At 37.9% G+C, this 12969-nt stretch overlaps 1 protein-coding gene across 3 annotated transcripts in view; it reads left to right on the forward strand.

Annotated features, from left to right (window-relative positions):
- VPS13A (vacuolar protein sorting 13 homolog A) overlaps positions 1 to 12969 on the forward strand; it is a 254299-nt gene that overhangs the window by 186687 nt on the left and 54643 nt on the right. For all 3 annotated transcript variants that reach the window (XM_062208443.1, XM_062208441.1, XM_062208442.1), the window contains exon 53: positions 7856 to 7985. In XM_062208443.1, the coding sequence (XP_062064427.1) occupies positions 7856 to 7985 (130 nt within the window). The remainder of the gene's footprint in view (positions 1 to 7855; positions 7986 to 12969) is intronic.

A 12969-nucleotide genomic window follows, 5' to 3' on the forward strand; every position in this document is an offset into this window, starting at 1 on the left:
TTGTAAATGCTTACAAAGAAAAAAAAAAAAATTGAAGTGTTGAAGCAAGTATAGCAAAAGCTTGATCATTGTTACATCTGGTGAAGAATATATCAGGGTTGGTTATGAGTGTGTGAATGAATGTTGCCTATCCTTGAGACTTTTCATATTTTAACTAAACAATGTAAATATGAAAATGTCAGGGTTTTTTTTTTTTTTTTCCCAAACAGTTGATCTTCTCTTCTGAGATATGTGGATATGTGGAAAAAGGACTGCTTCCTTAGGACCAAAATCAAATCTTGATGTTTTAAGACTGCTCTTACCCTTTGTTTCACTTTACTGTGATACCACATTTTTATGTTCCTCTACTTGGCCCCAGGCTTTTGGACTTTCTTATTTTGTCTGAGCTTTTTGTGTGTTTCCCCCTATTACTTTTTTTTTAAAGATTTATTTTATTTTGGCCGGCGCCGAGGCTCAATAGGCTAATCCTCTGCCTGCGGCACTGGCACCCTGGATTCTAGTCCGGTCAGGGTGCCGGATTCTGTCCCGGTTGCCCCTCTTCCAGTCAAGCTCTCTGCTGTGGCCCACGAGTGCAGTGGAGGATGGCCGAGGTCCTTGGGCCCTGCACCCGCATGGGAGACCAGGAGAAGCACCTGGCTCCTGCTTCGGATCAGCGCGGTGCGCCGGCTGCTACGGCCATTAGGGGGTGAACCAACAGCAAAGGAAGATCTTTCTCTCTTTCTCACTGTCCACTCTGCCTGTCAAAAAAAAAAAAAAAAAGATTTATTTTATTTATTTGAAAGAGTTACAGAGAGATGTAGAGCCAGAAATAGAGAGAAGGCTTCCATCCACTGGGTCCCTCCCCAAATGGCCGCAATGACCAGAGAAGAGCTGATCTGAAGCCAGGAGCCAGGAGCTTCTTCCAGGTCTCGCATGAGGGTGCAGGGGCCCAAGGACTTGGGGCCATCTTCTCCTGTTTTCCCAGGTCATAGCAGAGAGCTGGATCAGAAGTAGAGCAGCCAGGACTCAAAGCGGTGCCCATAAGGGATGCGGGTGCTTCAGGCCAGGGTTTTAACCCGCTATGCCAACAGCACTAGCCCCTTCCCCCAGTCCTTTTTTTTTTTGGACAGGTAGAGTCAGACAGTGAGAGACAAAGACAGAGAGACAGAAAGGTCTTCCTTTCCGTTGGTTCACCCCCCAAATGGCCACCACGGCTGGTGCACTGCAGCCGGCACACTGTGCCGATCCGAAGCCAGGAGCCAGGTGCTTCCTCTTGGTCTCCCATGCAAGTGCAGGGCCCAAGCACCTGAGTCATCCTCCACTGCCTTCCTGGGCCACAGCAGAGAGCTGGACTGGAAGAGGAGCTACTGGGACAGAATCTGGCGCCCCAACTGGGACTAGAACCCGAGGTGCTGGTGCCCCTATTACTTAAGTGGATTTATATTTATACTTCTGTTAACTGTATAACTTCTAATAATAGATTAAAGTCAAACAGATGGCGCTGGGTTAGCAAATATTTACAACTTCTCCTTGCCTATCATTCTCTTCATTTGTCTAAGATGTTAAGGAAAAAAGATACATTTTTATTATTAGACATGTTCTAAAAATTGTGTCTTGGTCTCTGTGGACAGTTATAGCAGTAATACCTTATACGCCATTGTTTGTATACAACAAAATTGTATTCTGCACAGTTTTGGAGACAGGGAAATCTAAGATCAGGTCACTGACAGATGAGTATCTGGTGAAGGCTCTCTGTGTTTGATAGATGGCATCTCTTGCTGCATCCTCACATGGCAGAAGAGCAAAACAGCTCTTCAGCCTCCAGCAGATCCCTAAGGACCGCAGCTGTTACACTATCATATTGGCAATTAAGATTCAATATATGCATTAGGAAAGGAAGTACTTCAGACCATTGCAAACCAATTGATTAAAACTGACAAAAGCAAATACAAAGGATTTCTCATTTCTCCTTGAACTCAAATACCTCACCTAGCCTTTCTCAACCAGTGTTCACAGAATTAAGACAACAGTAATTTATTTAAGCAACTATTTCTTAATTTTCTCAAGCATGGTACATAGATGGGTAGCATTCTAGATAACAGAAGAGCTAATTTAATCGGGGCTCAGTGCTGAGGCATATTCTTTGACAGAATGTTTTATTCGGCATGCATAGTAACTCCTGTTTGATTCTCTATTTTGTATTTGACCTCTCTCACTTTTTGTAGTATTTTTTAAATTAATTTTTAATTCTCTTTTTGGCTATTATGATTTTCCTAAAAGTTTATAAGGGTTTTCATATGTCTATTTTTAAAGTTCTAAATATTTTGCACAGATATGCCTTGGATGATATTCTGTATTTCCTGACACCCAAAGTTTTCCAATTTCTTATAGCATAAAGTTGTTCATCATGGTTTCTTACCATCCTTGTATTTCAGTGATGTCAGTTGTAATGTCTCCTTTTTTTATCTCTAATTTTATTTGAATTTTTTTTCTTTTTTTCTTTGTTATTCTGGTTAAACAGGATTTGTCTGTTTTATTTATTTTTTCAAACAACCAACTTTTGTTGATCTTTTGTGTGTGTGTGTGGTTTTTTTTTAGTTTCAATTTCATTTATTTCTGCTCTGATCCTTATTTCTTGCCTCCTGTTAATTTTGGTTTGGTTTCAGTCCTGTTTTTCTAAGTTCTCAAGATGCATCATTAGATCATTTATTTGAGATCTTTCTATTTTTTTAATATAAGCACTTAATGCTATAAACTTCCCTCTTAATACTGATTTTGCATCCCATAGATTTTGATATGATGTATTTTAATTTTAATTTATTTCAAGAAAGTTTTTTTTAACTTTTTTAATTTCTCCCAATCACCTACTATTTGTTTAGTAGCATGTTGTTTAATTTCCATGTATCAATAAATATTCTATTGTTCTTGTTGTTTAGTTTTATCCCATTTTGTTCTGAGAAGGTATATGGCATGATTTCATTCTTTTTAAATTTACTGAGACTTTATTTGTGGCTTAACATATGGAGTAGCCTAGAGAATGTTCCATGTGCTGATGAAAAGAATATGTATTCTGTAACTGTTGGGTGAAATATTCTATAGATATGTTATGTCCATTTGCTTAATATAATGATTCAACTCTGATTTATCTTTTTTGATTTTCTCCCTCCATTATCTGTCCTTTAATGATGAGGGGTGTGGAAGTCTCCCACTATTATTGTATTAGTCTGTGCCTCCTTTTAAGTCTGATAGTATTTGCTATATATATATATAGATGATTAAGTGTTAGATACCTATATATGTTTATGATTCTTACATCTTCTTGCTGAATATTTTTATCAATATTTAAGGTTCTTCTTTATACCAAAGTCTGTTTTATCTTGGTTGTCTCTTTTCTACTTGTTTTTGATTTCCATTTCCCTGCTGTATCTATTTCCAGCAGTTCACTTTTATGTATCTTTACTTTTTTTGTTTATCTTTTTTGTGTATCTTTACTTGTGAAGTGAGTTTCTTGTGGGAAGCATATAGTTGATTATTGGTTTGTTCATCCATTCAGTGAACTTAATTCTTTCACTGGTGAATTTAAACTATTTACATTCAAAGTTAGTATTAATAGGTAAGAGTGAATGCCTGTCATTTCATTGATTGGTTGTTGAGTGTACCAGCTGTGTTGGTGGCTTTGGTAGTATCATTTGTTTTCATGATGTTTACTTCTTTTTTTTTTTTTTTTTTGAAGAACAAACAAATACATTTATTTTAGCAGATGCAGAAAAATATTTGATAACATTCAACATCTCTTCTAGATAAAAACGCTCAACAATTAAGCATAATATAACATAATAATGGCCGTAATATAAGAAACATACAGCCAATATCACACTGAATGGCTAAAAGCTGAAAGAATTTCCCCAAAGACTTAGAATAAGAAAAGGATGCCCATTTTCACGATTTTTACTCAATATAGTATTGGAAGTCATAGCAATAGCAGTTATAAACAAAAAAGAAACAAAGGGCATCTAAATTGGAAAGGAGAAAATAAAAATGTCCATCTTTGAAGATAATATGATTTTATACACAGAAAAATCAAAGCCCTCCACCAAAATACTATTAGAATTATTAAGCTAATTCAGTAAAACTGCAAGATATAAAATTAACATTAAAATGTGGTAGCATTCTTACATACTAATAATGGTGTTGCTGAAGGGAAATCAACAGGCAATCTGTTATTTTTATTCTTTTTTGTACTTGCTGTGTTTTTATTTTGCTCTTTTTTTTTCCATTTATTAAACTTTTATTTAATGAATATAAATTTCCAAAATACAGCTTATGGGTTACAATGGCTTTCCCCCTCCCATAACTACCCTCCCACCTGCAACCCTCCCCCCCTTTCCCGCTCCCTCTCCCCTTCCATTCACATCAAGATTCATTTTCAATTCTCTTTATATACAGAAGATCAGTTTAGTATATATTAGGTAAAGATTTCAACAGTTTGCCCCCATATAGCAACACAAAGTGAAAAAAATACTGTTGGAATACTAGTTATAGCATTAAATAACAGTGTACAGCACATTAAAGACAGAGATCCTACATAATATTTTTTTAAAAAATTAACTTTCTATGCCATTTCCAATTTAACACCAGGTTTTGTTTTTTTTTTTTTTCATTTCCAATTATCTTTATATACAGAAGATCAATTCAGTATATAATTAGTAAAGATCTCATCAGTTTGTACCCACACAGAAACACAAAGTGTAAAAATACTGTTTCGGTACTAGTTATAGCATCACTGCACATTAGACAACACATTAAGGACAGATCCCACATGGGATGTAAGTACACAGTGACTCCTGTTGCTGACTTCTAATGTAGGATTCCTGCAGAATTTCTTGTAAGGCTGGTCTGGTGGCACTCAGTTGTCTCAATTTTTGCTTATTTGGGAAATACTGTATTTCGCTTTCACTTCTAAAGGATAACTTCGCTTTATAATAATATTTTTGTTTGGAAATTTTTAAGAATTTGAATATGTCATCCCACTCTCTCTCTCTCTGACTTCTTGGTTTTCTGCCTGGAAATCAGTCTTAACTGATTTTCCTTTATATATAACTTGATGCTTTTCTCATACTGTCTGTAGGATTCTTTGTCCATGACTGTTTACAGTCTGGCTGTAGTATGCCTTGGCAAAGTTCTTTTTGAATCTACTTGGGTTAGTTTGAGCTTCCTGTATCTGGATGTCCGTATCTTTCAGAACTTGGAAAATTTTCAACTATTATTTCATTTAGTGGGATCTCAATGCTTTTTTCCTTCTCTTCTCTTTCAGGAATCCCTATAATAGGAATATTTTGTCACTTAATGATATCCCATATTACATACAGTCTTTTTTCTTAATTCTTTTTATGTCTTGTCTAATTGGGCTATTTAAAAATTTTTTTCCTTCATATTAGAGATTCTTTCCTCTTCTTGGTCTGTTCTGCTGTTGAAGCTCTTATTTTTTTATTTTCTTGTTTGAGGATTTCACCTCTAATTTTTTTTTTTCAGTGATTTCTGTCTCATTAGTGAATGTTTCAAATTCTATTTCGGGCATTTTATACAGTCCCTGCAGTTCAGGATCAATTTTTGGAGAATTAAAATGTTCTTTTGGAGGTGTCACGCCACCTAGCTGCTTTATGTTTCCTGTGTTCCTACATTGATATCTGTGCATTCCATGTAGTAGTCCCTTCTTTATGGAGTAGGTTTTGTTTGAAGAGTTTATGGTTTAGATGGGATGCAAGGTGTCACTTAGCTTGTTGCTTTGGCTTTGATTCTAATTAAGCCAGAAGTGTAACTTCTGAGTGATTTATTTTGCTTTAGTCAACATTAGATGTATCTTTAAGTAACATAGTGGTCAGCTCTATGGCAGTTCATCAGGGTAGAAGTGTGACTTTGAGGTGAATGTGGGCTTCCTAAGGTATATATCTTCAGTCCCTAGAGAGTTACGTGTCAAGCGTAATAGAGATTATGACAGTCAAGTCCTCATTCTTGGTGCCCAGAGACATAAAGATGGCTTTCCCTTTGTTTCATAGGCAATGCTGAGTGATGCTTGGGCTTATGGCCCCAATAGCTGGTACTCTGTGACTGTGTTGTGAATGGGGGATTTCCACCAGGTCCTACTAGGAGTGTGTGACTAGTGCTGGGGTTTATAATACCAAAAACTATAATCACAGGATTACCGGGTATACACTGAACCCTGCTCCACTCCTTTGGGTGACTGCAAGGTATACAGGAGATTTTACACTGACAGGTATGGGTCAGAGAGGTGGAATGCTAGTGGGTATTTCCCTAAGTTCTAACTGGTAGATTCCAGTGAGTTTGAGGGAATTAGTACTGATTGTTATGGTCCCGGTGTTGCAGTATACAGGGCAGTCATTATCTAGATCTCTGAGGGGTGGCAGCCAGATTTTGGGGAATGGTGGTAACCACCTGCCTCAAGCACAACAATGCCTTAAGACATTCCAAATACTATAAGTGGCTGTGGTTTCTCCTCTGTAGGCTGTAATACTAACATCAACAGCTTTGGTTATGCAGGGCACAGATGGAACTGTCCATAGGTTTCCTGATATATGCAAGGGTGATTCTGGGGTTTGTGCCTGGGTTCTCCAGTACTGTGAGCTAGGAAGTACTAAGGGGACTTCCTCAGGTTGGGTTCCAATTTTTTAATGGACTGCTGCTGATGGTAGCCCCAAGAAGCTGAGGGGAACCCCCTGGATTATCTGGAGTTAGTGCAACTCCAGCCAGGGCTTACACCCAGAACTACCACACCTGCAGGATGCAGGGGGGTCTGCTCTCTTCTGTAAAGCACCCTGACTTTCTCTATTTGCTTCTGGTGATTGCTTGCTGTCTACTGAATCAAAGCACAGTTCAGTCAGGACTGACACCCAATTGAGACTGGCATTTTGGGAGGGTTGGAGAGGGTACTAAGTTCCCTTTTAAGAACAAAGTAGGCTAAGACCTGAATCGGCTCCCCAGGGAGAACTGGAAGTCAGTGGGAGATTGTGGAATTATTTCTCAGTTAAAGATGCTGGTGGCCAGGCACCACAGCATCTCTGTCGTACCTTGTCTTTGGTATATGACAATTCCCAGCTAGCTGTGTGGATGCGAGGTAGGCAGGTAGAGTGGCTGGCTGGGGCGGCATGTCTGTCCTCTTGCCTCACTGTGACAGAGTCGCTATTCTGTTCTATCACTTCGCTGCTGAAAATTTCTGTCAGATCCCTGGGAACATGGTCCTTCGGGTTTTTTTGTTACCTTTCTGTGGCTGAATTCAGTGTGTCCTCTCACTATTCAGCCATCTTAGATCTCCACAAAGTGAAGTCTGATCTGTGGGGTAAACTCCTTGTTCAGCTCAGAAAAGCAATTTGTCATTTCTTTTGTTTATAATGTCTTGTTATGGTTTCTCTTCCTGAGAATCTTTTTGTGAGTCAGTTGAATTTCTTAGATTTATATCCCATGTATTAAGATTATTTAAAAATAATTGAACTGTATCATTTTGGTTACAGTAAAACCAATGCTTTAAAAATGATTACCAACTGAATTGTCTTAGATTTTTACAAGTAATATAAAGTGGTTGGATAAGTTTTTCCATATTTAATTTGAATTAAAACAAAAATTGACAAAATACTTTCAAAACACTTTAAGACCTTCATTTCCTAAGTGGGAAATTTCTCTTAAAATAGTCTCATTATTACCTTAGAGAACCTTTATGTGACTGTGTACAGACAGAATTGGTCTAGTGTCAATCAGAACTTTCATAGACTTCAATTATTAGGCTAAGAATTAATAAAATATTATTTTTGTAATTTTTTTATATTATGCTTAATTTAATGCGTCTTTTTGCTACTTATGTCAGCTCCCTTAGTGAAATAGAAGATTCCCTTCCTCCTGGAAAAGCAGTGTTTTATACATGGGCTGATCCAGTGGGCTCTAGAAAGTTGAATTGGAGATGTGGAAAAAGCCATGGTGAAGTAACACAAAAGGATGTAAGTATTAGCTTGATTATTGTGGTGCTGTCATCAGCCTTTATGTTTCATTAAAGAGGTTTTTAAGCCTTGCTAATTTTAAGAACTGTTTTGTGGCTGTACTTGTAAATAAATGACAAATTTTTTTTTTAAAAAGTATCAATGCTTTATTTAATTTAACCAGAAGTGTTAAAAATCAGAAGTAGCCTTATTTTGTCTATAACACTATTTGCTTCTACTGTGTTATAAAGGGTAAAACTGTCCTTGAAGAAGGTTTTTCACTCACTCTGTCATAAAAATATTGTCTGTATTGATAGCCATCTTAAGGAGATTTAGCTTCTGTAAGGGACATTCAAGGATCCATTGAGTGAACTAAAATTATTTCTGGGTAGCAAGACATGATAATAAATTATGCACAAACATTTTTCAGTGACATTTAAATCTACTGAATCAAATTAAGACAGTTGTTTTCCCCTAGTTAAATTTGTGTGAGAGTATGTGTAGGTACACACACATAGGTACACACAGAAGTTCTTGAATTTTATGGAAAATGTATATTATGAAAAGATTATGCATGAATTTAAAAATTGTTTGCACCAAGTCACTTTTAGTTCCATTAGCCATACACTTTTTGAAGTACTTGATGATCTTATTTTGATCAAGAATGAAATGTCTGATTAATTTTTCAATAGTAGACAAATATGACATTTCTATAATTGGCTTGCTCATGTTTTAAGACTTTTGCTTGTATTTTCTTTTTTTTTAAAAAAAAACATTTACTTGTTTATTTGAAAGAGTTACACATAGAGAGAAGGAGAAGCATAGAGAGAAAGAGAGGTCTTCCATCTGCTGGTTCTCTCCCCCAGATGGCCACAACAGCTGGAGCTGGGCCAATCTGAAACAGGAGCCAGGAGCTTCTTCTGGGTCTCCCTCACAGGTGCAAAAACCCAAGGACTTGGGCTGTCTTCTGCTGCTTTCCCAGGCCATATGCGGGTGCAGGGGCCCAAGGACTTAGGCCATCTTCTACTGCCTTCCTAGGCCACAGCAGAGAGCTGGATTGGAAGTGGAGTAGCCAAGGCTTGAACCGGAGCCCATATGGGGTGCCGTTACTGCAGGCGGTGGCTTTACCTGCTATGCCACAGCGCCGACCCTGCTTGTATTTTCAAAAGAGAAATTGTAGTACCTTGTAATGAACTTTGCACATTTTCATATCAAAGTAATGCTGACTTCCTAAAAATGTTGAGAAATGCTTAATTTTCCTCATTTTCTATAAGAGCTTATGTGAGATTAATATGGCTTCCTCCTGAATGTTTGGTGTAATTCACCCATAAAGCCAGGCCATCTTAGCCTACAGTTGTCTTTGTAGAAAGGCTTTAGATTATGAACTCTTTTATTTTTAAGTATAGAACAGTTCACTTTCTATTTCTGTTTGTGTCATTTTGCTATTTTTCTAATAATGTGTTCAGAAGATTCATCCTTTTATCTTTTTAGTATTTATGGTGATGTCCTTTTCACTTCTGATATTGGTTATTTTTGCATTCTTTCCTTTTACTTTGAAAATCTTGCTACGGATTTATCAATTTTATTAGAAAGTTATTTTTTCAGATAACTTGTTTTTGCTCTTTGTACTTTTTTTTTCTTTATTATTTGAGAAACAAGAAAAAGGGAGGGAGGAAAGGAGAAAGAGCATTCTCATCTACTTATTCAGTTGCCCAACAAATGGGGCTGGGCTGGGCTAAAGCCAGGAGCAGGGAACTCAATTTAGGTCTCCCACATGTGTGACTAGGGACTCAACCACATGAGCCACCACCACTGCCTCTCAGGGTCTGCATTACCAGGAAGCTGGAGTTGAGACCCAAAGCTGGTATTGAACCCAGACACTTCGATATGAAGGGGTATCTTAAACAGTGTCTTAACTGCTAGGCTAAATACTTGCCGTTGTTTACTCTTTTGATATGTTTTATCATGTTTTCAGTTTTACAGATTTATGCTGTAATCTATATTGTTTTCTTTCATTTAATCTTTCTTTAGATTTAATTGGACAGTTTTCTTCTAACTTTTGAGATATATACTGTATTATTCCGTTCAGGTTGCCATGATAAAATACCATACACTGGGTGGCTTAAAAAACAGAAACATTTAGTGACTGGAAGTCACTAAGCAGGGCTAAGGGCTGTGCTGAGGGATCTCTTGGGGCTTTCCAATGACCACCTTCTTGCTGTGTTTTCACAGATGGGAGTTGGGGGGCAACAAGAAACACAAGCTCTCTGGTGTTTGCAATGACAGCCTATTGAATCAGCTCTGCCCTTATGACTTCATGGAACCTTAACTACCTTCATGAAGGCCCTTGCCCCATACAATCACATTGAGTATTGAGACTTCAAAGTACAAATTTTTGTGGACACTGTTCAGTGTGTGAGCAATAACTATTTTTCAGTTTTTCTTTACTTTTCGAAATCATTTAGAGTTGCAGATTTTTCTCCTAAGACAGTATTATTTTTGCCTCACAAATTTTCGTATGTTGTGTATTTTTTAATGCTTTGGTTCAAAAAAATTTTTTAAGATTTATTTCGTTTATTTGAAAGGCGGAGTTAGAGAGCGTGCGCTTCCATCTGCTGATTGATTCCCCAAATGGCTTCTATAGCCAGGGCTAGCCAGGCTGAAGACAGGAGTCAGAAACTGCATCTGGGTCTCCCATGTGGATGGCAGAGGTCCAAGTGTTCTGGCCATCCTCTGCTGCTTTTCCAGGTGTATTAGCAGGGAGCTGGCTCAGAAGTGGAGAAGTCAGGACTCAAACAGGCACTCACATGGGATGCCACTGTTGCAGGCAGCTGCCTCACCTGCACCATTCCAGTCCCAAAATATTTTACAATTTTTATTAATATCAAGTTTTCATGTTTTAATGGCTATTATTTTTATTTAATATTATTTTTATTTTTCTTATAGTTATTCCATGTGAGCAGTATTAGCAAATATTTCATAGGAATATATATTATGTTGCCTTCATTACAGTGCTCTGTATTACGTGTCAGTTTATTCAAATGTGTTATTTGTGTTATTGAAATGTGTTGCATGTTCTATTACTGTTAGAAGTGTTAAAAATCTCCAAACAAAAGCATGGATTTATACATTCTGTTGTCTTTGCCTTTTTTTTTTTTTTTTTTTTTTTTTTGACAGGCAGAGTGGTTAGTGAGAGAGAGACAGAGAGAAAGGTCTTCCTTTGCCGTTGGTTCACCCTCCAATGGCCGCTGCGGACGGCGCATCTCGCTGATCCAAAGGCAGGAGCCAGGTGCTTCTCCTGGTCTCCCATGTGGGTGCAGGGCCCAAGGACTTGGGCCATCCTCCACTGCCTTCCTGGGCCATAGCAGAGAGCTGGCCTGGAAGAGGGGCAATCAGGACAGAATCTGGTGCCCCAACGGGGACTAGAACCCGGTGTGCTGGCGCTGCAAGGCGGAGGATTAGCCTGTTAAGCCACGGCACCGGCCTGTCTTTGCCTTTTATGTTTTGAAGCAATATGAATAGGTAGATTAAAATTTTGAATTGTTTAATCTTTCTGGTATGTTTATCTTTTACCACCCACTACAGTATCTTCTGAAGTCCAAATGTTTAGACACACAAAACTGTTGCAGGCCAAGTTTGCACTTGCCTATCCAGGAGGATAAAGGCCAGCAGATGGCATGCCAGCAAGGGAGTGTTGGACATTCCTCTTGGGTGGTAGAATTTATGGCAACCACTAAGGTAGTTTAGGCAGTATGCTCCTTTATCACCACAAATGAGGTTTGGAGCAAGGGAATGTTACTCACTGGGTCTCAGTTATGTTCCTCCTTTCTGTCTAAAACTTTTTTCCCTTTGATCAATAATTTGTTATCCCATTTTTCCCCCGTTCTCCCCAGCCTATGGTAACCACCATCATTTTGCTGTTGATTTCTATGAGTTCAATCTTGTTTGATTCCGTATATATGTGATATAATGCAGTATTTGTCCTTTTGTGGATTGCTTATTTTATGTAGCACAGTGTCCACCAAATTCATCCATGTTTTTGCAGTGACAAATTCCCCCTTCTTACTATTCCTTCTTGTATATATAATACATTTTCTTGATTCATTTATCTGTTGATGGGTATTTAGGTTGTTTCCATTTCTTGGCTGTTATGAATAACGCTGCAGTGAATGTGGAAGTACAGAAAAGCCACCAACATACTGATTTCAGTGCCTTTGGGTATATAGTGATGTATTACTTGATGACAGGGATACATAAAATTTACCAAGATTGAATTATAAAGAAATAGGAAATATGAATGCTCCAGTAACAGGGGAGGAGAGTGATCCAGTAGTAAAAAGTCCAGTAAAAAAAAAAAAATCTAGGACCCAACTGCTTTACTGCTGAATTCTACCAGGCATTTAAAGAATAGGTAATACCAATTCTTTTCAAGTTCTTCCAGAATATTGAAGAGAAGGGAACACTTCCAAACTCATTGTACAAGGCCAGCATTTACCCTGATACCAAACGAGACAACAAAGAAGGAACACTACAAACAGGTGTGCCTGGTAAACATAGTTGCAAAACTCTTTGCCAGAATGCTCGCGAATTGAGATCATTCACCATAATGATTTGAGATTCATCCCTGGAGTACAAGGGTGGCTCAACATTTGAAAATCAATAAATATGATAAATCAAATTAACAAAAGCCACATGATCACTGCCCCCATTTACAGTAGCTACGAAAAATCCCCTTATGATAAAAACTCTGAGAGGACAGCATTGTGGTCCAGCAGGTTATGACATCAGCATCCCATATCAGAGTGCCAGATCAATTTCCGACTACTTGGGTCCTGATTCAGCTCTCTGCTAATGTGCCTGGAAAGGCTATGTAAGGAAGATCTTTCTCTCACTTGTGCAGTCTGTGTGTGTGTGTCCTTCTCTGTCACTCTCTCTTCCAAATAAATAAAAAAATTTAAAGAAATAGTAAAACTCTTGTCAGACTAAGTATAAAGGGAATATACCT

The sequence above is a fragment of the Lepus europaeus genome, chromosome 12 (genome assembly GCF_033115175.1).
Source record: "Lepus europaeus isolate LE1 chromosome 12, mLepTim1.pri, whole genome shotgun sequence".
NCBI lineage: Eukaryota > Metazoa > Chordata > Mammalia > Lagomorpha > Leporidae > Lepus > Lepus europaeus.